Here is a 27213-nt window from a genome sequence, read left to right as displayed (position 1 = left end):
GATGTTGCTCGCGTGCAATACAAGGCGCATTGTGCGTGGCAGCCGCAGCAGCAGCAGCAGCGCGGCGCGGTGCGGGGCTGGCAGGCGTGCCAGTCAGCGGCCAGCACAGCGAACGACATGCAAACGCAGGCGCATGCGCGTGCTGAATACAGCGACAACAACAACACCAGCAGCAGCAGCAGCAGTAGCAGAGGCAGCAGCACAGGAGCGGAAGTGGCCACAAAATGTGAGCGCACGCAAGTCGAGCGTGAGAGCGCGAGCGTGAGCGCAAACGCAGGCAATGCTGGCCATGGCCAACAACCACCCAATGTGACAGCAGCAACAACAGCAACAACAGCAACAGCAGCAGCAGCAGCAGGCAATGACAGCGACAGCGACAATGCCAAAGGCTTGGGGAGCAACGGGAGCAGCAGCGACAACAGCGCCTGCTCAATACCTACAATTGGCAGTCAGCTTTTCAAAGCCAAACTCACAGCAGCAGCCGCACCACCAACAGCAGCAGCAGCAGCAGCAGTCGTCGCAGCAAGCGCAGCTGAGCAGCAGCAGCAGCAGCAGCAGCCAATAATTAATTTTGGCAAATACAATATAAAAAATCAAGAAAAACAATTGTTACAAATTTGTGCAAATTTTGTGCAAATCAGCTCAAGTGTTGGCCAAAACGAGCAGCTAAAACAGCAGCAACAGCAGCAACAGCAACAACAGCAACAACAACAACAAATTTTGTATACAGGCGTCAACAACGACGCGAGCAGCGCAGCTGGCGACGACGCTGACGGCGACGCGCAACGTACAGAAAAATTTGTGCAAAAAGGCAGTACAAATGCGTTAAGTGCTGATTTTTTTTTGTATAAACCAAGTGAAAATGTGCAAAGTGACGTAGCAGCAATAGCAACAACAGCAGCAACAACAACAGCAACAACATTTGCCAGCAACAGCAGCAGCAGCCACGCCAGGGCAAAGGATCCAAAGTCAAATCAGAAACAGACACAGACATCGGAGGAGGTGTTGGTGCTGCCGGAGACGCCATTGTCATTGCCATATTTGCGTGAGGAAACGGCGAACGTAGCGAGCGGCCCATGCCACGACCCTGTTACTGTTGATAATGTCGTTGGTGTTGCTGGCGCTGTTTTGCCCGAAAGCGTGCCAGTTGTTGTTGTTGCTGACGGTTACGTGGATTACGTGAAAAGTGTTGCAGACAACAAAGCAGCAGCATCGCACTGGGCCAAGCCAGCGAGTCGCGGCAAAGCAACGAGTAGCAGCTCAGGCCAAAGTTTGCTCGACGAGTGCCGTGCGGAGCCTTTGCTTCGGCTTGAGTCCACAGCGTTTGAGTTCGACGTGACGAGCAGCGCACAGAAAGCAACGAGTAGCGAACACAAAGCAACGAGTAGCGAGCACAAAGCAGCGAGTAACGAGTGTGCAGCTAGCTACACGCTCATAGACTGCGACGCAGCTGATCAGCAGTCGGCTGTGCAGCACAACGAGTGTGCGACAGCAGCGAGTAAAACCGAAAGTAACGAGTGCAGCACAACAACAACAGCAGCAGCAGCAACAAGCTGCAACGATTACGATCTTATTGATTTTGAGCACGATTTGGTCGATGATTTTGTGGCCAGCCAGCGGCTAAAACGCTTACAGCATAATTTTCAGGGACGCGTTAACAGCAGCAACAACAACAGCAACAGCAACAACAACAGCAACAGCAGCAGTGACAACAACAGCTGTAGTTGTGCTGCTGTAGTTGATTGTGTAAAGGCATCCTTGAGACAGCAACAGCAACAACAACAACTAAAACTAAATGCCTGCACGTCTACAATAAGCACAACAAAGAAACTACCCCCTGAAGCAGCAGCAGCAAATAGCCATACACCCACTCTCACACCCACATTCACACCCCCGAGCAGCAGCAGCAGTAGCAGCAGCAGCAGCCACGCTGCAAAGGACAATAAAATAGTTGAAAGTTCGGTGTTGGCCGTGGCAAGCTCAAGTGCAATACAATTAGATGTAAATTGTATTCAAGACATTGGAAATGAACAAATTGCCAAAGCAAACGACAGCAGCAGCAGCAGACAACAGCAATTGCTGAATACGTTGCCAGAGTTGGCATTGCGCGTGCGCGGTGAGCGTGTTGTGAGCACAGCTGAAACATTAGCTGACAGCCAAGACGACGGCGACCAGGTGCTGATTGAAATTGAAGCAAAGCCCGCAGCAACAACAACAACACCAACAACAACAACAACAACAACAACAGTAGCAGCAGCAACAACAGCGACAGACAGTTGCATACGCAGCGCATTTGTGCCCACAGTTATTTGTGACAACAATTGCAGCGATTCGTCAACGAACGCCGCCAATTTTGTGGCCACGCTCAGCGAGTTCGATGTGCAGCGCTTTGGCGAGTATCTGAGAGCGGCGCGACAGCTACAATTGCTCGACATCAATCACAATAGCCAGTGTCAGCTGCCAGGCGAGCCGAGCGGCAGTCACGTGAGCGTCAAGCAGCGACGCGGCTTTCAGTGTTACGACGAGCTACTCGCTGAATTTGTTAGCGAACAACAGGACGAGAACGAGCACGAGCACGAGCAGGAGCAGGAGCTGGACAGCGAGTGTGAATACAATAGCGATAGCAATTGCAACGAGTGCCAGTGCGATGAGTGCCTAGCGGTCGCAGCACATAACAGTACAGCGAGCAACGAGTACAACGAGCGAACGGCGAGTACACTCGCTACAAGCACAACAGCGACTGGGATATCATTTGGGCCCCGGCCAGACGTGTTCAAGATGCGTGAGGTGAATGGCCAGCTGCGCGGTCTGCTCAAGAAACCGAATCGACCGCCGCCGGCGCGCAAAAATCGGGTCGTCTTCGACGAGACACGCAACGAGTTCTTCGAGGCCGATTATATCATATTGATACGCGAGGATTGCGCCTACGATGAGGAAGACGAGGAGCCATGCACCTGCGGCGAGCACGAGCTGGTGCGCCTCTGCTGCGAGGAGGGCTGCCAGTGCAACTATGCGGTTAACGCCGCCGAGCCCGGCGATGGACGAACGCCACAGGTGAGTGAACGAGTATAATGTGGGCCTGATATTTGGGGGCGGGAGCTACGGCTGGGGCGCTGTAGATGCGGCGCTGTGTATGGGGTGCTGTGGCTGGGGCGCTGTAGCTGGGGCGCTTAAATACTGCACACGTTAAGCGGATTAAGTCGAGTTGCACAAGTGCTCAAAGTTGAAGTGCTTAGTCGGCTTTGGCATCTGTGTGTCCGTGTCTCTGTGTGTGCACTCGCACTGGCCACAGCTGAAAAGTAGGCAATACTCACGCACCAGAGACGCAAGTTTAGTTAGGCAAAAAATAATGCGCCACTGACAGCTAGCTAAATCGTAGGTATTAAACGACTTCCAGCGAGTCTTAACAAATTTCTACTATTTCCTACTGTCATTGTTCATGTTGGTTGACAAGCCAGCTTAAAATGGTCAACTGAAAAGCTTTGCAAGCTGTGCTAAATTTAAATATTGTGCTTGACAACTGCAGGCGATTATTTATGCAAAAGCTGTATTTATTGTGCGCTGCCGGGTGGCAACCCTGCTCTAGCTCATGTTAAATATTTAACTGCTTGTCTATGGTTTTTCTTTTTTGTTTTGTTTGTGGTATTTAGTTGTTGGTCTTTCAATGAGGGGCTTATGCTGCCATCACATGCGACAGTTTAAATAAATCAGCTGCTGTTATTTAACCTCTTGCTAATCATTTGCTGTTATTTATCCTCTAGTTAAATACTGCAAGTCTTAGTCCGTGATTATTGAATAATGTTTATACGAAATGAACACAGATTACTGGCATATAACTATACTTTCTTGTGGTAGGTCTTATTTCCTTACTATAAGAAACCGTTGTACCAGTTGCTCTAAGCTGTGCTCCATGTTCACATTAATGCAATTCAACAATTTGTTTTCTTATTCTTGTGCGTCCTCTGATAAGTTTTCTTTGAACTCATTGAAAAACTTTTCTCCCAAACGCTCTTACATGTCCTCCATGGTCAATTTAGAGCAATTGAACAGTCTCTTTTATTCTTTGTACTCAGCTGTCCTCCATGGTCACTTTATTGCAATTTCTTGTGTAGCCTCTGACAAGTCTTTCTTGAATACGTTGACCAATAGTTGTCCTCATCGCTCTCAGTCGTCCTCCATGGTCACTTTACTTTCTCATAAATATATTTTCTTCATTCTCAGCTGTCCTCCATGGTCACTTTATTGCAATAAATCCCTTTTTTTGTAGATTTTCTTGTGTGTCCTCTGATAAGTCTACTTTGAATACTTTGACGAACTTTTTTGCTAATTCCTTTCAACTGTCCTCCATGCTCACATTATTGCAATTTAACCATTTTTGACCAGTAGATATTCTTCATTCTCAGCTGTATTTTATATACATATTTCTGTCTATCCTCTGAAAGTTCTTGCTTGAATACTTTGAACACGTTTTCTCCATTAGGCCAAGCTGTTGTCCTCCATGGTCAGTTGAAAGTTCTTGCTTAATTTGCTTTCATTGGGTCTTTTTTATAGAGTTTTTTCTTGTTAACCTTTTATTCAGATTAGACAAGCCTTGCACGTGCTGACCTGTGCTCATTTGGGTCATGTAGCGTCCTCCATGTTCACTTTGTTGCAGGCTTTTTCTGCCACATTTCCTGGCTTGCCAAATATAATTGTTATTAAAACATGTAACTGAACTTTAGCATGTATTACACAGTTTTGTCCTCCATGCTCACATTAAGGTAAGGTATCTCTTTAGAATACTTCGAACACCTTTCCTGGCTTCAACTTGCGCCTTTGGCTCCTTTTTGCATGCTCCACATGTGTTTTTTTTTTGCAGTCTTGTGGTCCTCCATGGTCACATTATGTTAGCTGCACTTTCCTCCTGTTATAATTTATGTTTATTATATAAATATAATTTGATATGTATGCTTCTGTATTATGTCATTTAGTCGCTTCTTTTCTTTTTTTGATATATATTTTTTGTTGTTTTTGAGCAAAACTAATTAGTTTGCTCCACTGTGCAATTGTTAATTAAAACAAACGTGCCCGCCTTCAGCTCTGAGTCACAACAAAAAGCGCAATTGTTTTATGTAATTCGACATTGTTTTGGGCTGCGTAGGGGGCGGGGGGAGGGGTGTGCGGTCTGGTTGAGTATTGAGTTTCGCCATAATCTATATGGTGTATTCTATATCCTGTTTCCGGCGACCCGTGCCACATCCTGCAGCCTTCGAGTGGCAGTCAAGGCAAGTCAAGTTGCAAGTCGGCCGCACATTGTTGCTGTTGCAAGTTTGTAGTTAGCTTGTCTCGCCCACGCCCACGCCCACGCCCACACCCACACCCCTGAACCCCTGACTTTTTCCTTGCGCAAGTGGTGTATAAATCACTTAAAAACTTTTGCACAAAATGCAACTCGAGTAAGTCGAAAGTGCAGCACGTTGCACAGCAGCAACATTGTGTGTGTCTCTCTCTCTCTCTCCCTCTCCCTCTCCCTCTCTCTCTCTATGTATATATATATATATCACTGATATATTGTTTTATGAAATTGTGCCTTGAAGTGCGCCTTTTATCGTGATGTACGCGTTTCATGTGTTAAGGACATTCACAAACTTGCTGTCGTAGCGCATTTGCTATCTCCCTCTCTCTCTCTCTCTCTCCCTCTCTCTCTGTCGCTGTGTCGCTCTGTCTGCTGCCCATTAGCTACACTCCGCAACCCTTTACCCTTTCTCGCGTCTCCTTTAGTTTTTTGCCTTTGCATCGATCCTAAGCGGCCCTCAAGCTGCGTTTAAATTTCAATTTTCTGCCACATGAGCGTCACTTGAGTGCGCCGCTTTTTGCTTATCTGTCCGTGCCGGGCCGAGCCGGGCCGGGCCGGGCAACCAGCCTGATACCCGGCACGCCCCCCGCCTGCCCACTCTACCTCCCTCTCCTCACGCTTTGTCTGTCTGTCTGAGTGTGCCCTGGCCAAGTGGGTGGCCGCCCAATGCACTTGACTTGGCGCTGCTCAAGCATGTGGCAAATGCCTAAGATTCAAGTCTGTGCGCCTGGTTGTGCCTCTCTCTCTGTGTGTGTGTGTGTGTGTGTGTGTGTGTGTGCTTGTTCCTGCAGTCACTTTGAAGAGTTTAATATGCATTTAGTGTGTGTAAAGAGTTTACAAAATGCGTTGTATAAGCCAAGTCCCAGACACAGGCAAAAAAAAAGAAAAAAGGAAAAGAAAACAAATATTGCAACGAATATTAAATACCCTGCCAGAGACGCGCATATATAGCACATATATACCCTATAAATAACTCAATTTTCATTCGATTTTCACAGCATTTTCATATTTTGCATAAATAAACACATAATTAACATATAAAATGAATATTAAATTAAGCTTTTCTTGCTTAAACCAAGTGCGTAAACACTTAAAATTTGACTAAAGCAGCATATTTTGTAAAAAGAATCACATCACAATTTAATTAGTTGCAAGGAACTTTGCATTTTCTCATTCTCAGCGAGTCACATGCTTCCTGCAAGTAAAGCGATTACTTAAATCTAGAACTTTTCTACTTGCGCCAAGACTTAAAGTTCTAGTTCTAAGTAAGCAAGTGCTTGATTTGCATTTTCCAAAAGACTTCTTGCTTTAAGTATTCAAGTGTCTAACTGAACCGAAAAGTGCTGAAACCAGTCAATATTTTTGTTTGAAATACAGCTCAATTCATCTTAAATCAATAATGTAGAGACTTAAAAGAACAGTCCGCACGAGACAACGTAGCTAAACAGACCTAAACTGTAAAAAAGCACAAATTTGATAACAAGCCTTACGACAAAATCACAGAACACTCAGCGAGTGCATGAAATAAACGAAACCCAAAATGACGATAAAAAATTTGGCAATTTTTATGCAAAGGTTTTGTTGTTATGGCATCGTGCAGCGACTTTTCCATTTTCCATTTGGCAATTCCAAAAGAAAAAAGAAAAAAAACCTTCATGTGGAAGCAGTTCGCACACGTTATGTGTCGGCTTTTGCTTTATGTGGCACTTCTTAAGCTTGCAACACTATAAAAACCAAAGAAAAGAAAAGAAGTTCTTGGCAAGTTGATTGCCGCACCACAAAAACCTCCAGCGAACTCTTGGCCTAGACTTTGTTGCCGTCTTCGACTACGTCTTCGTCTTGCATTGTGTTAAATGAACACACAACAACTACGCGCATGTACTTCCATTTGTACTTACATATGCATGTGTTTAGCATGTATGCAAATGTTCATGCGCCTTGTCCTTGGTCTTGCGAGCTGCGGCTCTGCTGAGGGCGTTGGAACATTTCGATGCCAACTAACAAGACGGTTGGTGGAATTTAAGCTGAAAATAAGCTGTTATTTAACTGTTATACAACTGTTATACAGCTGTTATACGACTGTTATACGAGCGAATTATGCAAAATTCTAGTGGCAAATCACACATGACAGAACTTGCTCAATATAAGCTTATTATGAACTGTTATATAACTGTATTACAAATGTTACAGTCTATGAAATTTGCCAAAGCTCATAGCTAACGCATCTTAGTTTTTGAAGGAAACTCGTTTAAAGTAAAAACTGTTATATCACTGCTATACACATGCTGCAGTAGCTGCATCACACTAATTCATGCTTCACAATTGTTCACATCTCTGTTGTCAACAGTTACACACATCTACGTTTGTTGAACAACTGTTATATGCAATTAGGAGCAGCAGAAATTGGCTAAAAGAAACTGAATTTCATACAAAAGGCAGCCAAAAAGCTGTTATTCAATGTGTACACACCATAATAGCTGTTATACCAAGCTGATATAAATCTGTTTGATGTTGCATGCGGCAAAATACAACTATTATATAACTGTGATAACATTGATTAACAGCCCTGTACAAGTGTTATACATATACAAATGTCGCTGCCTTTTGATTAGTTACGTGCACAGCCCACCACCGGCGAGAAAACTTAACACAGATTTATGAGCACACACAGCTAGTTCATCAGCCAGACAAACACTAGCACACAGGCACCAACAGGGACACACACAGACACACACATTTCTATATATATATATAACGCCCCCATTCGTCTGGCTATAAAACTCAATTAGCTTAATTTGCGAGCGGGCGCACAATTACGTGTAGCTAGAAGCCGGTAGCCTATAACTTACTTAGCTAACTAACATTAAGTAGATACTACAGTTAGCGAAAAACTGTGAACTACGAAATTAGGCTCCCTTTCAACTACATTGCGTTGTTTAAGATTTTCAAACTGGGCATGCTTTTTGCACGATTGCAAACTTAAACTTTCAACAATTTGCAAAACCCAACTCTTAAATCAAGAATTTGCAAACTTGAAAATGGCGTCAATTGGAGTAAAACAAGCTTAGGCTCAAGGCGTGACAGCTCGTTTCAATATGTTTTCTTCAATAAGGCACAAAAAGTGTGTCAAATAAAACTTATTTTAAGTTTTTTCGCACTTAATGCAACCTTCAACTAAGTCAAGTCGGTGAAAAGAAAACTTCTTAGCTTTAACTTTTGAAGCTTAGAAGAATTGAAACAAGTTTGTTTTTTTTTTTTTGGTAACGTTTTTAAGCCTCATTCAACTTAATTTCAGAATAAAATAAAGTCATATAAAAAAGCTACAGTTGGGCTTTAAAAAAGGAATTATTTCTTGAGTTAAGAATATTGTTGACAGCTCAATTTTCATTTGAGCAGCAATTTTCGTTGAGTGTATTAGCTGAGACTAAGCGATTTGCAACTCTTTCGCAGAGCCCCAAGTTCCAGCCGCCAATTGACTTTGTGGACGATGCCGCGCTCAGTCCACCCGATGGCTACAAGGATAACAGCCTAAAGAACACGCTGGGCGGCGCGCTCAGCGGCCACATCTTCGGCGCGCAGCATCTACAACAGTTGCAGGTTATCCAGCGTCTGCAGCAGCAGCGTGCCGCAATGTTGGCGGCGCGCAACAGCAGCAGCAACAGCAACAGTCAAATACCGCCGCCGCCACCGCCCGCAGGCGGCGCTCAGCAACAACAACAGCAACAACAACAACAGCAACAACAACAACAACAGCAGCAACAACAACAACAACAGCAACAGCCGCTGCCCGATGAGGACCTGCAGGGCGTTTGCACCGAGTGCGCCGAGTGCGCTGAATGCGCCGCCAAGCAGCTACAGGATGCAGGTAAATGCGGCTCGTCCTGTTTACTTTTGGTTTATTTCGTTTTTTTTTTTTTTTTTTTGCAATGCAATTAGCGTGCATATCCCATTTGGGTTGGGTCAGATGGTGGGGAGCGGGGTCGCTAGCGACGCTCTATTCAAAATTCGTTTTCGTTTTGCCTTTGCATTATCTAATTATGAATTATTTATGCAACACACAGGCCCGTTGTCGGCCATCGTCAGCCGGGTCTAGACTGTTGCCCGTTGGGTGTGGGCCGTAAATTCGACGCCATTTTGATTTTTTGTATGTTGCTGGCTAGCAGAAAGGCCCACGAATGTGTTAGGTGGTATACGAGCGTTATACAAGTATGCTTTACTGTTGTACAACTGTCATACAACTCAAATGCCACTGACAGTAAAACTGTTATATAACTGTTATATGTATGTCAGTATAATTGATGCGCTAAAGATAATTGAAGAGTCCTACAACTGCCTACTAACTATTATACGACTGTCATACAACTTTTATTTCACTGATAATAATACTGTCATACACTTTTTAGGTCACACATAATAGAACTGCTATTATCTTTTACTAAAGTGTTATACAACAACTAACCAACTCTTAATATGATTGTTTTACAACTGTTATACGACTATAGGGCAACTCTTTTTATGATTGACAAACTGTTATACGACTGTCATGCAACTTTTATGATAATAGAACTATCATATATGTATCTATTATTATACTGTTATACGACTATACAGAACCTCTATATCTGACTGCTGAGCAATTGTCATACGACTGTTATATAACGTCGACTTTCAATTCAGATTGAGAATATATACACATATTAGATTTATAGATTAAAGCCTTTCAAGGATTTAGCAAAGATTGCTATTACATGCATTGGCCAAACCTTGGGCCACCATTTTCTGGGGGATTTCATGGTTAATGGGCACATAAAAGCGAAAAATACGTAAGTTAAATGTTTCAACTTTGTTGCCCGCATTGCCGCAGACGTCGAACTTGGTTAAAGTTCTACCCAAAAACTAAAAAACTATTGATTGATTTATGGGAACTTAACTTAATGGATAAACAACAAGCGCAAGTTTGTAGTTGTTTATGGTTTTGTTTGCCAACCATAGAAGGATATTTAACTTGAGCGATACTTTTTCAACGAATGTAAGAACCGGGTAGGTAGGGGCCCGAGTAGGGGGTAGGGGACATGGCTTTGCATTTGCATTAATTTTGGTCACGCTTTATCGATTGACAGGCAAACGCAACCAGTTGAACTGAGTCCCCTTTTAAGCATTATTTGTTGCGCCTAACGAAGCGGAATGTGACCCACCCGCAACAGTCACCGAGTCACTGAACCACTGAATTTTCGGGCCGCCAAAGTTGAGCCAAGCTCTGGCCGCGCCCTGCCGCAAGAGCAATCCTTCAAGCGCGCTTCCGCAACAGCAGCAACAGGCGCAGCAGCGCCCCACTCCCTTCCCTCTCTCTCTCCCTCTCTCTCTCTATAATATTACCCGGCATCGCCTGGCTGAAATAAATCATGTTGAAAATACTAGTGCAAACGAAATGAATTATTTAATTCACGTCAACCTCTGACGTATAGAAAGCTGCTGAAATGTTTAGCTCGCGTCCGGCGTAAACTTATTTTAATTTTCCCATATATATATATGGATATTTTTTTTTTTCCTTTTTTCAAAAACTTTTGATGAGTTTGAACCGGCGATTTCTCGCTTGCTAGTTCGACGCGCAGCCACTAAAGTTACGTTTGCTGCAGAAAACGTAAATTTTGTTGGCTGTTGGATAAAAATCTCAGAAAGAGAGACGTTCGTTAATCATTAATCAGTCAGTTTATTTAAGGTCTGTTATATGACAACTAAGCAGCTGTGATTGATGAACTGTTATACAACCGTTGTACATTTGTTTTCCATAATAGAACCGTCATACAACTGTTTTCACCCTGTCAATGCCCCGCTCGGCAACTAAGCATCCATTTTCATGATTGAAGAACTGTTATACAACTGTCATACTTTTTTTTTTTTAAATAGAACTGTTATTTAAACAATTGTACGAATATGCAGACACTTAGTAGAAACTCTTTATCGATATAAATTTGAAGAAAATTCTTTGGCTCACCTCTGCTCTCTCAACAGAATGCGGCGGGTCGCAGTGCAACGAGGAGCTGACGCCGATCGGGGTGCCAGCTGTGGCATTGTTGCCGTTGCACACCAGCTCACCGGAGCGTCGCATCACGCAGAAGGAGATCATCGCCGGCGAGGAGCGGCCCAAATATGTGCTGCAATCACAATACAAGCCCGCAGCGGCAGCTGCAGCAGGTAAAGTTCGATACATTTCTCGCTCTCTCCCTTCCTCTCTCCCCGTCTCGCTCTCTCTCTCGCCCTACAATTTGTCATTCGCTTTGTATATAGCACAATATTTATCATGCATACGCTGCATCCACCTCTCGTTACGCCAAGCACCCACAGAATTTGCGAAAACATTTCTCTCAGCAATCAGCGGTCAAAGAGCAGCAATCACATTTATCAAGCGAACACCCAAAATTGTCATCAATCATGCATACATCAGTCTATCTGCCGTATGTAAATATATAACCTTAGCCCCAAGCATTGAGCATCGCCCTTTCATTTTGACAGTTGTCAGTTATTGGATTCAATATTGAAATTGACATTAACTCCCATCATGCATTGATATTCCTTTTTGGGTCAATTGAAAGCGATTTGTGCAGCTGTTATACAACTAATATACAACTGTTATACAGCCGTTGTTAAAATTAAATCAAGATGTCATTTAACTATTATACTGTTATGCAGCTGTTCTACTGCATATCTACTATATAACTGTAATTCAAAACTAAATTAACAGATATTTAAGTGTTGTACAGTTGTTATACTATTTAAATGAAATGTTGAAAAACTTGTACAGGTCTGCTTTTCAAATTTTTAAAGAGTTATACAATAGTAATTTTTACTGTATACGACTGTTATACAGATACATTGTTAGTTTTTCATCTGTTATACTTATTTGAACTAACATCTGTTAAGCAAATGTCACAAAGCTATAGACGAGTAATGTATCCATTTTCAAGTAATTCTATATGTTAACGCTTTTAGCTGTTATACAGTTCTTACACACCTGTGAAGCTGTCTGTTATACATGTTTGCTACAGTGTTATATAGCTATTATACACCTACCGGCTAGGACAAGTGTCACCCTTTAAACTAACCATAAACCCTATATAACAGTAAGACCTTTGTTTAGCTGTTATACTTATATAGCACAACTGTTATACTGTCAGTTCATATACATTTTCTATTGTTTTACTGCTACTATACAACTGATACACATCTGAATACAACTGTTCTACATCTGTTATACAACTGTTATACAAAGGTTATACACCAAAATATGACCGTAAATAACACTGCACACTCGCTCAAATCGCTCACACCCAATCGTTCGACCTCGCATATTAGCCGACCCCTTTTCTCGCTCTCACTCTCTTTATCTCTCTTTTTCTCTCTTTGTGCCTCCTGTCAATGCAAATATGTACAATGCTCTCTTTCGTATAACAATTTCAATAATGCCGCTCGCTCTGACCATATGCCGCATGCAAATGTCGTATTGTGCTGATATATTCCGTGTCATATATATATGTGTGTGTGTCTGTGTGTTTGTTTGTGTGTGTATAACAGTCAAAGTTAGAAAGGATGCGGGCAGTAGCAGCAAACCCGCCGCCGCCAGTGCCATTTCCGGTTCCGGTACCGTTGCCGCAACCGGCACCGGTACCGGCACCGGCTACGGCAACAGCCTGGTGCCAGCAGCGGGCAGTAGCTCAGCCAAGAAAAAAAGATTTGTTGTTGAAACCATTACCACTATGACCACAGTGACCGAGCGACGCATTGTACGCGAGGCGCACGAGGATTCGGCGGCTGCCACTGGCGCTGCCGGTGCTGCGCCCGCAGCGGAAATGCTGCCACCGGCGCTGCCAGCCAAGGCGAGCGCAACAGCCGCCGCCGCAGCAGCAGCGGCAAGCGCCGCCGCAGCCGCCAATGGCGCTGGCAATGAGCCATACGATGAGGAGAAACCGCCACCCATACCGCCCAAGGAGCTGACAACGACCACGCAGATCAGCGGCATCCTGAAGGGCGGCAAACTCTGGAAGCAGGACTCCATTTCCCAGGTGAGTAGCTGCTGGCAGCCGCTGGCGGAGGTCATTTTATTTAATGATCCGCATTTGGGCAGCAATCGGATGACCAGAACAACACCACCTCAGAGGACGAGAGCGGCGCCACAAAGCGTTCGGTGCGCTTTGTGACCGAGGATCAGGCGAATGCCGGCACCGATGGCGATGGCCAGTCGCTCTGCGGCGAGCTGGACGACAGCGAGAACCAGATCAACGAGCTGATACCCATCAAGAAGCACTCGACACTGTTCAACAATGCGCTGCGTCCCAATTCGGCGGTGCGTCAGCTGTTCCCCAGCGTTTCGGCACAGCAGGCGCCGGTGCTCACCTCGGAAGCGCTGCGCGCCTTCGATGAGTCCAAGCGCGCCGGCTGCCTGGTCACCCATTTGCCCGGCAGTTGCGGCGACTCGGACACCTTGCGGCGCAGCATGGAGCGCAATATACTGCGACGCTCGCTGATCAAGTAAGTGCGACAAGACAGGCTCCCAGGCACAGCTGCAAGTGCTCACATCCCCCCCCCCCCTCCTTTTTTTCGATTGCCGCTGCAGGAAGAAGGCCGTCAAGTCGGACATTTCGCTGGAGGAGCGCATCAAGCAGCTGACCTGCGACATTGATGAGGATCTCGTCGAGGAGCTGTCGCGCGGCGTTGCCGATGCCGATCACGATCAGGATCAGGCCAGCGAGCGCGACTGCTCGGAGCTGGCGCAGCGCGACAGTCCCGCCGGCGAGGAGAATCCCAATACCCTGGCGCCCAAGTTCATGAACGGCGAGAAGAGCTTCTCGCCCAGCAGCTCCGTTTCCAGCTCATCCAGCGGCTCGTCGGCCTACAAGAAGATCGCTGACATCTTCAGTCGCGACAAGAAGCAGGAGAAGATTATGGAGCTCGAGGAGAATCCCATTGTCATCATACCCCAGGTAAGCACGAAACTCAGCAGAATCCAGTCAAAACCATTTTCGGGAGAATCGATATTATTTTCACGATGAATTCCACTTTCACATATTATTTCGATTTCGAAATGCATTTTTAAGAATTGTTCGAAATTTTTTAGTGTCTTCATATTTTTAATCGATTTATCGATAATCGATTTTATTACAATTAGTCTAAAAAGTTAAAAAAAACTTGTTCCCACGCATTGGCTTTTGTCCATCTTTGGTATTTGCCAATTTTGGGTAGAGATCAAATTTAGCCCGGAATTTCTTTATGAAAATATCTATTACTTGGAATATTTTCAGCAGAGCGGGCAGTTACAAATTTAGAAAATAATTAAATAGCACATGTTACCCAACTGGGAGATACCATGCAATAGCTTGCCTTCTACTTCCCAGCCCACAAGCTATGGGAAAGGTTGCCGTGGGTAACTAAGGTGTTTGAGGTCAGAACTTTGTGAAATTTTCAGCTCTTAAATAAGACAAAGAAAAGTATGTAAATACCAAAGCCCAAGACTCTATCTGCAAATATAAAAGTTCCTATATTCTTTTGAAATAGAAATCAGGGATGCTATCCAAAAAGTAAACTAAAAGTAAACTTTAAACACTATACTCGAACCTAAATACGAAGTTTGCTGCATCTAGCTTGCATATTTCTCGAGTTATGCTTGAATAACCAGTTCTCGAAATCGATATATATCGATATTTTGAGAATTTATCGATCGAAGAGAAGTAAATAATATATAAGAATATGTAGACACTAAGCGCGAACCTACATCTAGCTTGTTATTTCTCGAGTTATGCTTGAATAACTAATTCTTAAAATCGAAATTTATCGATATTATGAGAAGTTATCGATAAAAGTTGATAAGCCCCATTTGCTTAGGGCATAGAAATGCGAGTTTGTCAAATTTGGGATCAAACATTTTGCTTTAAGCATTTGCCCGAATCCCTTCCACTAACGCTCTGCTTCTTTCCACGATAACAGGAATGCCGCTGCCCCGCCGCACCGGATCTGGGCATGGGGATTCAGGTGCCGGTTGTGCACACGCAAATCCATCGTACGCCGCCGCGTCAAAACGAACCGAAGCGCCAATTCCTCTCGACCCTGGCGCCGCTGACCGCCTGCGTGGCGGGCAACAAGGACGACCTGTCCTCCTACTACACGCTGGCCGCGGCAGCCGCCGCCCACCAGCACGGACATGCGGCGCATGCGCACGCCCATTATGCGGCCGCCGCTGCCGCCGCCGACTACAACATGAGCCAGCTGCTGGGCGCTGCCGCGGGAGCTGGCGATGCCGTGGCCCAGCAGGCGGCCGCTGCGGCGATGGTGGCGCAGGGCTTGGCTTTGGGCGGAGGCGCTGGTGCTGGTGGTGGTGCCGGCGCTAGCGGGGATGAGGCGCGCAAGGTGGCGCCGGATGTGATTGCCGGCACGCCCGGGCAGGAGACAACGCAACAGGACGAGCTGGCCGCCTTCGCCCAAGCGGAGGCGAAGCGCACCGAGCAGTTAAAGAAACGCTATACGGGCGTGGAGACCGCCTCCCAATGCCAGTCACAGGCGAGCAGCGACGACGACGAACAGAACGATTATGGCTTCAATAAGCGGCCCTCGGTGCGCGGCATTAAGCCCAAGTTCAGCTCCACCAACGAGATTCTTGCCCAGATGCAGGAGCAGCTCACACAGCAGATACCCACAACGGTGATCAGCAGCCAGCCCGTGCCGCAGGCCATCAAGGGCTATGCCATGCCCAATCAGGCCAAGCAGCCAAATCCCTCGCCGCAGAACGTGCCACAGCAGCAACAGCAACAGCAGCAGCAACAGCAACAGCAGCAACAGCAACAGCAGCAACAGCAGCAGCAGCAGGCGGCGCAGCTGCAGCAGCAAATGGCGAATGCTCTGCAGGCCAATACCATTGCCCAGCAGAAGACGGAGCAGCGCACCTGGAGCTTTTACAGCGAGAGCGGGGAGCAGCAACGCTTTCCGGTGGACGCCGCCGCCGCCGCCGCCATACAGCAGACATATTACCAGACGCTGCCGGCGGGCGCCATGTTCCGCCAGACGATGATCCAGCAGGGCGCCGCCGATGATGCGTCCTCCCTGCTGTATGCCGCTGCCCAGAACTGTCAGAGCGTGACGGCCACGGCGACCGCAACGGCCATCGAGCAGAGCAAGCACAGCAGCTATAGCAGCCACTTTGCACGCAGCCCGACCAGGCGGCCGGAGTCGCCGCCGCCGTTGCGCAACTATCACCAGACGATGGTGTTGATACCATACAATGCCGAGACCTACTCCCAGTTCGCCACCAGCAGCAGCGTCGATCCCAAGCTGGCCCACATCCAGCGACAGAATATACTCGAGTATCAGCAGGTAAGTTGCTCAATCCCAAGTTAATATGATTTACTGGGGAGGCTGGGGTTCGAATCTACTCGGATTAAGCATGGGACGGTATCGATTCGACGGGCTTAGATAAATTCAGATCCAGTAGGATTCAAGATACAAAGGGTTAAGATTCAGAATGAGTATGGAACAGAGTAGTATTGCATCCAAGATTGATTCGGATTGAGTGTGGGTTAGTATAGATAGGATCGTATAGGATTGGATATAAAAAGGGATTTAGATAAAGTATGGAATAGTTTAGATGGAAGAGATTCAGTGAAATATGGAAGGGTATAGATACGATAAGATGAAAAACAGTATAGCTAGTATGAGATAAGATTCTAATGAAGTATTGTATATACTATAGACAAGATGGGTTTGGAACCAGAATAAATATTCGATTGTATTGATGGGATCGGATAAAACATAAACTCAGATAAAGTTGAAGAAATAAGTCAAGATTAATCCAGAAATAAGTATGGATTGAATATGAAAATGATGAATGCGACGCAGAAAGGATATCGAATAATATTGCCAGTGTTGGATAGTACGGATCAGATGGGATACATAATAGATAGAATATAGAAGAGACTTTATCATAAGCATATTAAGAGATGGTAGCTAAAAAGTAAATGAGTTGGGCTAGTCTCACGATCGCAGATAATATAATAATATTATCCAATGGAAGAGCGTAAGCAATGGAAAGCCTATTTGTAGCTGAAACATTTGCTAAAGCATCTATTCTTTCCGCAGGTGACACAGCAAACGATACGCGTGCCCATTGGCTATGCTCTGCCTGGCATGCAGCTGCATGTGGTCAGTGGACGTGGCCACGCCGCACACTATGCACAGCATCAGCACACGGCTGCCCAGCAGCAGCAACAGCAACAACAACAGCAACAACAGCAGCAACAGCAGCAACAGCAGCAGCAACATCTGCACCAGCAACAACATCAGCATCAGCAACAACAGCAGCAGCAACAGCAACAGCAGCGTTTAATGTCGCAACACTATCAATACGGGCCGGAGGGCGGCATGCCGGGCTTTAGCGAACGGGGCGTGCCCGAGGGCGCAGCTGCCGTCTCGCACAGCGATTGCAGCGCCATGGTCTCGCCAACGAGCGCCCAGCAGCAACATCAGCAGCAACAGCAACAGCAGCAACAGCAGCAACAGCAACAGCAGCAGCAGCAACAGCAGCAACAGGTGGGCGCTGCCGCAGCTCAGGGATCCGTTTACTATGCGATGAACGTATGACCCGGGCTGGAATAGTCGCTGCCAGCGGCGGTCATTGTTGAGCGCCGCCAGTGTCAACGCGTCGAGTTGTCAGCGACTTCAGTGCATTTGGGCGGCGGCGCCGGCGTCGGCGGTACCGGCGGCGTCGGCGGCGGCTGCGGCAGATGAGCCCCAAATGGCCAAACCGCCAACCTCTGAACGAACAAAATTTAGAAACCCAAAAACCAAAAAAAAAAACAAAAGTATTTCAAGTGTTTCCAAAAAAATGTTGCTTAAGTTTGCCGTTGAGTTCGAATCGATTACGCGTTGATCCTAGCGAGCAGCTCAGTTGCTCTCTCTCTCCCTCTCTCTGTCTCTATCGCACATGCTCTCTAGCTGTCTCTCTCTCTCTCTGTCTGTCTGCCTGGCTGTGTATCTGTGTGTGCGTGCGTGCGTGTGTGTGTTTGTGTTTAGCCTAAAAAAGTCCTTCAATCTTTTGGCTGCCCGCCCCACGAAGTATGCAGCAGTATTGTGCGCTTCGCAACACTGCACGAAAAGTGATGCAAACAACACTAGAGTTTAGTAATTGCAGCAAAATATTAAGACAAAACCGACAACAACAAAAAAACAACAACAAATACTCGTATTTAATAACAATTTAAGACAAATTGAAATTTGAGAAAAATTGTGTGTTTTTTTTTAAGTTAAGTTCGAAATGCAACAACCAAAAGTGAAAGAGAACGAAAAACCAAAATTGATTAAGAATTTATTTATTACATGCTGGGTGCTAGAAATGCAACAAAAACAAAAACAAAAACAAAACGAAGAAAACAAAACATAAATATATATACACAAAATGTTTAAATTAATTATTATGATTATTTTGATTTCATTAAAATTTGGTTCGCTTTAACAAACGTGTTTGCTCAATAATAAAGAAATTGCATTTGATTTTAGCTAAAGTGAAATATGCATAAATTTAATTATATTATATTATATTATATATACACATATTATATATATATATATATATATATATACATATATATATATATATATTTGAATGTAGTGCAATTTGTTGCTATAGCGAACTTTTCTCACATGCAAAACTAGAACAAAATCAAAAAACCAAAAAAAAAAAAACTTCACAATTGAAGAAACAAAAAAAGAAAAAGAACAACCAAAAAACGACAAAAATATGTATGAAAAATTGTGTTTTTTTTTTCAAGCTATTATATATATATATAACATATATAAAAGAACTTAACTAGCGGGACTATACTTAAGCGTTAGTATATAATTATTCATATATTATTATTATAATTTGAATATACTTTTTTTTTTCATAATAATATACTATGTACGCTCTTTTTTTTTTGTTATACTTTGTATAATAAATATATGCGATATATTTTGTAATACCCATGCAGAGGGCCTTATAATTTGTTAACTTTCGTCAAGCGTAGCGTTAAATGTATTCAATTGTCCGCTTCTATGCGATTCTCATGCACAATTTGAGGTTATGTTTGTGCAAATTTGATGCAGAGCGTCTTTATAAGTCGAAAACAACGAAAAAAAATCAGCTGATTTTAAGTTTAAACATCAAGTTAACTGGTTGTTATATATTTACATATAAATATATATAATTTAATTATTATTATTATTTTTTTTTTACTAGTTCTGCAAGGGTATTTGGACTTCGGCGCGCCGAATGCAGCGCTACTCTATATATATATATATATTTATTTTATTTTTTTTGATTTTGATTTTTATGGAATACAACTTTTATTCGCTACATTCCATATGCATGTACTTTTGGGTGTTACCTTCTCAGTGGCTCCCGCTGGCTTTCGGTACATGCGTATATTTTGTGAGCTGCAGTTTGTTTGGGTTTCATGAATACGTCTATATGTGTATATATGTGCGTGTCTCCACACACATGTGTGTGTGTGTGTGTAATGCGTACTATCTATTAAATCATTCGTAAATCATCTACTTCTAAGTAAAAGTGCCAAAGTTGCACAACAGAAAAACCAAAAAGCTTGTTAGAAAAACTTGAACTTGAAACAGGTAAAAATAAAATAAAAATAAAGTATATACAATACTTTATAAGTATATTCATATATACATATATATATGTATATATATATGATATACTATTCACAGCAAAAATGATAAACATAACGAATAGAAGAAAGCAAAAAATCGTGTCGAAAGCGAATATTATTTTTTAAAATTCACATATTGCGTTAATGTCTATGATAAACCTACACACATATACATATATGTATATATATGTGTATATGCATATACTATATGATATATATATATATATCTCTACGAAAGAAAACAAGAACAAAGACAACGCCGAGTTAGATAGAGCTACAGATATAAAATATAGATCTAAAGTTCTAGATCCACAGCGCAAAACGAACTTAGACCTATATATTTATGCATATATATATATAAGTAAATATATATATATAAGCCATATATAACTATATATATATATATATATGTGCATGATTAGAACAAAATATAGCCAAGCGCAGTTTTAGGCGCAATGCGAAACAAAATTCACAATTCAATTTGCCCAAGTCGAACGAAAGATAACAAAATCAACCAAACAAAACATTTAAACAAACAATTTTGAATTGACAAAAGCAGCGCGATTTGCATATTTCATAAATATATATATACCGAAAAAGAAAAAAAATATATATATATATATATAAAGAAAGTAAGGGGAAAAAAAAAACGAAACGAAAACGTAAAAGTTTGTTTGTTTGTGTTTTTATACCCTGAACCCATCGAAAATGGTTAAAACGGGTATATCGATTCTGTGCGCACGTATGTAACAGACAGAAGAAGTCGGCATCTCTGATAAGCTATATATATATATACCTAGTCCGATTTCCGTCCCTTCGTCCGTCTGTGTGAATTTAAAATGTCTTGATTTAGTTAGACTTTCTTCTCGATATCACCTGTCATTTCAATAATATCGATAAATATCGATTACAAAAGCTAAACAACTAGATATTTGAAATTTGTATTCAAGAGTTTTTCACTTTTGGCACAAAACCGATAAATATCGTTTATAAAAGTTAAGAAACTAGACGTTTGAAATATATATTCAGAAGAAGTTTTTCGAGTTTTGTTCAAAATCGATAAATATCGATTACAAAACTTTCCCTTTTGAGGCATAACTGTGTTTGTTCATGTATGTGTGTATGTATGTGAGTATGTATGTGAGTAGCTGGAGAGTAGAATGTAAGGACAGCTTGGCGCTGGGTTCAGGTTATCTGGGAGTCGGGCATGCCCGACTGGAGCACACTTAATTGTTTTAATTGTCTGAATATCAGCTATAACTAATTTTTTTCTAATGCAAAATGTAGTTCACAAATTATATGAAATATATATATACAAATTAATATATATATATATATATATATATATATATATATATATATATATATATATATATATTATACACTAATCTATTGAATGGTTATGACGACTTTTTTTTGTGGCATGCAACAAAAATAACAACAAATAACAAACAAAAACAAGACACACACGAAAATGTGAAAATGTGTATTCATTAATAAATTAAGCAACAACAACAAAATCGATATATATATATATATGCATATGTATAAATAAACATAGATATTAAAATAACGCAAAGGGAAAGAACGAAACGAAGAACAAAAATATTAAGAACATGCAAAGGTAACATTAAATTAAACAAGTTATATAACAAATTTAAAAATATGACTGAGCCAAATGACTCAAAAATACATTTTAAACAAAAAAAAAAAAAAAAAAACAATTATATGAAAAAAAAAAAAACAAAAAAACTACAAAAAATTTGCTGTTTAAATGCGAGTTTGAACGAAGATGGGATTCGACCTTCCGACTTGATATGGCAACAAGCCCTTCTCATTGATAAGGCCCCAAAACAACACTCGACACTAGACAACAGCGATAAGCGCGCAGACCGGCTGGCGAGCACGACTAGCAGCTACCCTGTAAACAATATGCGAACTGCAAACAGCCTGCCTGTTCCTGGAGCTGCATTTGCTCAATAATTATTTCTAAATTTTATACAAATTAAAATATTGTTTTATGCCTTGATTTTCTAGGGTATTCAAGCAGCTGCATATCAAATTTGGCGCTTATAGCTCCCATAGTTCTCGAGATATGCGACAATCGATATTTATCGATTTGTGGGCAAATGTGTCCACAAATAAAAGAGCTTCACTTTTTACGCCCTCTTCTTTCTGATTTCGCGCTTGCTGTTTGCTGCAACAATAAGCACGACTTGTTTTTTACAGGGTATTAATCGATATTTATCGATTTGTGGGCAAATGTGTTTACAAATAAAAGAGCTTCACTTTTTACGCCCTCTTCTTTCTGATTTTGCGCCTGCCCTTTGCTGCAACAATAAGCACGACTCTTTTTTTTACAGGGTATTGATCGATATTTATCGATTTTTGGGCAAATTTGTTTAACTGGAGCACATACTATAGAAGATCTTCATTTTTAACGCGCTCTTCTTTCCCATTTTGCGCCTTTCGTCTCCTACGAACATGAGCCACACATTTTTTTTTTACAGGGTATTCATAGGAATCTGTGCGAGCTCTGATCGAATTGCGCTCCGTAAGCTGAGAGCCGACAGCTGTGCACTGGCTTGGAACTGCCAACTTGCTGCGAGTGGATCTTAAGTTTTATTTTGTTTGTATTCGATTTGAATTTTTGTATATTTGATTTTTTTTTTTTTTTGTGGGCTCAGTCTGAGGCTCGAGTTGCTGCGAGTCGCATCGCTGCCAATTGCAATCCAATCATGAGCTGCCCCTATGCTGGCAATGGGTAAGCGTTCATTTTACACAATACACGATCGTTCAGTCAGTTTGATTCGGTTGTCGCCACAGCAATGAGCACGACGATGGCGCCGTTCCGCTGTCCAATGAGGTGGGCAAAATCTATGGCGAGTATCTGATGCTGGACAAGCTGTTGGATGCGCAGTGCATGCTCTCCATGGAGGACAAGCGGCCCGTGCACGATGAGCATTTGTTTATCATAACGCATCAGGGTACGATTCCTTACCTCCCTTGCTCTTCCTCCTCCCTCTCTCTCTCTCTCTCTCTCTAACAAGCTATTTGTATGTCTTGGCAGCCTACGAGCTGTGGTTTAAGCAGATCATCTTTGAATTCGACTCCATACGTGACATGCTCGACGCGGAGGTCATCGACGAGACCAAAACATTGGAAATCGTTAAACGCTTAAATCGCGTCGTTCTCATACTTAAGGTAAGCGATCCACAGATATTCTTAAACAGATCTACATTTCACATAGTTTAGACAGACTCAGATGTGATTATACGCGAGAGGGTTATTTTTTAGTTGTCAAACAAAACAAGGTTAAGATCTAGATGAGAGATGCTTCATGATCGAAAACTGATCAAGATCTTGATCTTAGGTTGATTTCTTATTTCTTGAGTAAATACTTCATTTTATGATCCCACATCAATCCAAGAGAATTTCTAAATTACCACCAAAAGATCTTTGATATTTATGATCTTTTTATGCTTTTTCTACAAATCTAACGATCGTCGTTTACATCTAACCCAACTGAAGAATCTTTATAGTATATCTCTATTTCTTCCTAAAGTATTTCTCAAAATCAAAAACAAATTTGAAGTATAAATCTGTGCACTGATCTTACCTTATATAAAAACGATCCCTGTTGGACTGTAAAGTTCGGTTATGTTGTGTGCATAAAAAATAATCCCTTCTTTCTTTTCCGGAAATAGTTCATTATATGTACATATAATATGCACTGCATGGATTAAGAGTCCGAATGATCCTCTGCTGATCGATAATGTTTCTCTTTATGACAACTGAGATAAGTTCAATAAGTTCTGAATACAATCTGGAAAAGATATACATAAAATAAAGAAAGGTGCAGAATAATAGAAAGAATTCAACTTCTGTTTATAAATAAATGCTTATTATGGCCTTAGAGAGTTCTGAAGAGTTGATTTGTTAATGAAGCCCTTTGGACTGTTTCTGCGCACATAAATAAACAAATTCAAGGACCTGAATAGATCAATAGATCATATTGAGAAAATTCTCTTAATGATGACACAGTTTATCAGTGCGTATAATGAAATCGATATTTCTATATGTATATCTAAATATATAAACTGAAGCGAGTTTGCCGCCGGTAATCGATAACTTGCCCCGTTTAAAAGCAATCGATAAATATCGAAATCCTGTTTAATGAGCAAATCTCTTAGGTTTTTAGAGCAAGACTCACCAAATTTGACAATTAGCTTCTGAAATAGTATATAAATATATCAAGTATCCTTCCTTTTATATCTATCGCATAGAAGAGGGTTCAGGGTATTCCCTAGTCGGGAACTATCGACTAGAGCCTCTTACCTAAACTTCTCAAAAGATCTCAAGCTATCTTTTTGAGTACAACGCGAATCTTCCTTTGGCTCAATATTTGCTCTATATAGCTAATTATATTCCTGAAGCGATCTCATAGATATTACCATCTTTATATTCCCCAATTTTCTCAAACACACACAAGCGATCTTAAAGATCTTACAATGGGTTCTTTCCTGTTGATCCCTTGATCCCTCCCTTGGACCTCGCTCTGACAGATCTTAACATGTTTTCTTATAAACCCAACTCGACTCAATTTCTTGAACGTTCTCCAGTTGCTGGTCGATCAGGTGCCCATATTGGAGACAATGACTCCGCTGGATTTCATGGACTTTCGCAAATATCTGGCGCCCGCGTCTGGCTTTCAGTCGCTGCAATTCCGACTGATCGAGAACAAGCTGGGCGTCCTCACCGAACAGCGTGTGAAATACAATCAGAAATATTCGGATGTGTTTGGCAATGATGAGCAAGCGCTGCACGCGATACGCAGCTCCGAGGATGGGCCATCGCTGCTGGTGCTGGTGCAGCGCTGGCTGGAGCGCACGCCGGGCCTGGAGGAGGAGGGCTTCAATTTCTGGTCGAAATTCCAGCAGAGCGTCGATCAGTTTCTGGCCGCCCAGGTGCAGAGCGCACTGCTCGAGCCCGTCGAGCGGGCCAAAAACTATCGCCTCATGGACATCGAGAAGCGACGCGAAGTCTATCGCTCCATCTTCGATCCGGCCGTGCACGAGGCGCTGGTGAAGCGCGGCGATCGACGGTTCAGCCATCGCGCCCTCCAGGGCGCCATCATGATCACGTTCTATCGCGATGAGCCGCGCTTCAGCCAGCCCCATCAGCTGCTGACCCTGCTGATGGACATCGATTCGCTGATCACCAAATGGCGCTGTAAGTGGCATCCCACAACTCTCACCCGTTTCGGCTTATGCTTATCCGCATTTCACTTTCACTCCACAGACAATCATGTGATCATGGTGCAACGCATGATCGGTTCCCAGCAGCTGGGCACTGGCGGCTCATCCGGCTATCAATATCTACGCTCCACACTCAGGTGCGTCACCCCCTCCCCCCCCCCCCCCCCCCCCCCCTCTCTCTCTCTCTCTTTGTTTGTTACCTGAGCCGATCGCTGATCGTGTTACTCTTTTCGCTTTTCTTTCAGTGATCGGTACAAAGTATTCCTGGATCTGTTCAATCTGTCCACGTTTCTGATACCACGCGAGGCCATTCCGCCTCTGGACGAAACCATACGCAAGAAGCTTGTCCATTAAAGCGTTTGACCATCTCACGATCAATTACATATTTTCAACTAGTTTATCTTGTTTTTTTTTTGTTTCTCTTATTATTTTTTGCCCAGCACCTGAAGATCAGTCCAATAAAACTAGTTGAAAAATAAGCGTGAATATCTGAACAAAAAATCCTTTTTTTTTTCTGTTGAGCAACAAAACATGTTGTAAGGGATGAAAGTAGATAAAGTTTTCTTTGATTTGTAGGAATTATAGTTTGAATTCCAACAAAGCTTTTCGGTGGTTCGGTTTTTGGTTCAGGTTTACAAAATCCAAGTTCTACATCTAAAATTTCTACCATATCATAGAAAAAACTTTGTCAAATTTTACGCACATGTTTAAATTTTCAAGATTCTTTGCCAAATTTCAAGCACACGTTAAAAATTCCGACATATTCATAGAAAATTCTTTCTGATATGTTAAACACATGTGTGTTATGTTCCAAATTTGAGCACATTTAAGAGCTGTACTTTTAGACATCGGAAGTTTTTAGCTTATATGAAGTTCTGTGATTCGAAACGGCATTTGCTGACGAGTCGAAATTTATGCTATAAAGCCTAAACATGATATTCCACAAGCCCAATAAAACTAGTTCACAAATCTAGACTATTCTCTGGGTCAAGGCTAAAATTTTACGTTTTGGTTTACTCGATATTTCTTACATACTTTCAAAATTTTCTTTATATCGATTTTGAGAGCTGGTTTTTTGACATAGCTCGAAAATTATAAAAGTTATACATATATACATATATATATTGCTTGAAGTATACACAGTTTGGGAATATTTCACTTTTTGAATAAATTCCATTTTCCTCCCAAGAATGGACATAAGCCTTTTCTATTGGTATCTATGTGTGCATGTATGTATGTGTGCGTGTATGTATGCATGTATGAATGTATGCATTTATGCATGTCTGCATGTATATATGTATATATGCATGTATACATGTTTGCATGTATGTACATATGTATGCAATTATAAATGCATGTATATATGCATGTTTGTATGCATGTGGGTATGCATGTATGTACATATGTATGCATGTATGAATGTATGTACGCATGTATGCACATATTTATACATGTATGAATGTATGTATGTATGTATGTACGAATGTGTGTATGTATGCATGTACGCATGCATGTATAAATGTATGTTTGCATGTATGCATGCATGTATGTATGCACGTATGTATGTTTTTATGTATGAAGCAAATGTAGACAAAGTTAAATTCAAGCTGCGCTTTAAATTCGAAATCAAAGGACTTTAAAGCGGTGCCTTACTCCTCGATTCTCATGAATTAATGTAGGCCAGGCAGATGAAAGCTAGAATGTAGACCGTAAGAATAGTTTGGAACTGGGTCCAGGGTATCTCCCAGATTTCACTTTCGGCACTTGCTTACTTTCATTTGTGTTTACAGACATGGATTTGGAATGTATATTGTAAACTAAGTACTAGATGTTGAGAACTTCAACAAATCGAAAAAATAAATGGAAATAAATATGTTGGGTCTCAAAAATCATAATACAAAATGTATTTATAAAACGAAAGCTTCTTAAATCC

At 42.4% G+C, this 27213-nt stretch overlaps 2 protein-coding genes across 2 annotated transcripts; both read left to right on the top strand.

Annotated features, from left to right (window-relative positions):
• Nucleotides 1–165: 165 nt before the first annotated feature.
• Nucleotides 166–18115, top strand: LOC115767556 (ankyrin repeat and KH domain-containing protein mask; the record flags this gene model as incomplete). Its single annotated transcript, XM_030711839.1, has 13 exons — nt 166–546; nt 1462–1681; nt 1739–2116; nt 2306–2484; nt 2584–3054; nt 8786–9200; nt 11348–11530; nt 12908–13395; nt 13458–13861; nt 13947–14313; nt 15314–16693; nt 17456–17566; nt 17648–18115. Coding segments are annotated over 13 exons (5286 nt in total), but the record flags the coding sequence as incomplete, so codon positions are not given.
• Nucleotides 18116–22760: 4645 nt separating this feature from the next.
• On the top strand, nt 22761–25765 carry LOC115767551 (tryptophan 2,3-dioxygenase). Its single transcript, XM_030711833.1, has 6 exons — nt 22761–22786; nt 22849–23009; nt 23093–23226; nt 24645–25254; nt 25324–25417; nt 25526–25765. The coding sequence occupies exons 1-6, from the start codon at nt 22761–22763 to the stop codon at nt 25632–25634; spliced, it is 1134 nt and encodes a 377-aa protein (XP_030567693.1). The 3' UTR covers nt 25635–25765.
• The last annotated feature ends 1448 nt before the right edge of the window (nt 25766–27213 follow it).

The sequence above is a fragment of the Drosophila novamexicana genome, unplaced genomic scaffold (assembly GCF_003285875.2).
Source record: "Drosophila novamexicana strain 15010-1031.04,08,12 unplaced genomic scaffold, DnovRS2.1 tig00001415-arrow-arrow-pilon, whole genome shotgun sequence".
Classification (NCBI taxonomy): domain Eukaryota; kingdom Metazoa; phylum Arthropoda; class Insecta; order Diptera; family Drosophilidae; genus Drosophila; species Drosophila novamexicana.
The sequence above is the reverse complement of the archived record's forward strand: the minus strand, read 5'-3'. Positions and strand labels throughout refer to the sequence as shown.

What these genes read in the sequence shown, in the direction of transcription:
- LOC115767551 (XM_030711833.1), top strand. Translation starts at nt 22,761, where the DNA reads ATGAGCTGCCCCTATGCTGGCAATGG. An exon ending in GTTTATCATAACGCATCAGG is followed by an intron (nt 23,010 to 23,092) that starts GTACGATTCCTT and finishes ATGTCTTGGCAG; the next exon opens with CCTACGAGCTGTGGTTTAAG. An exon ending in GCTGATCACCAAATGGCGCT is followed by an intron (nt 25,255 to 25,323) that starts GTAAGTGGCATC and finishes TTCACTCCACAG; the next exon opens with ACAATCATGTGATCATGGTG.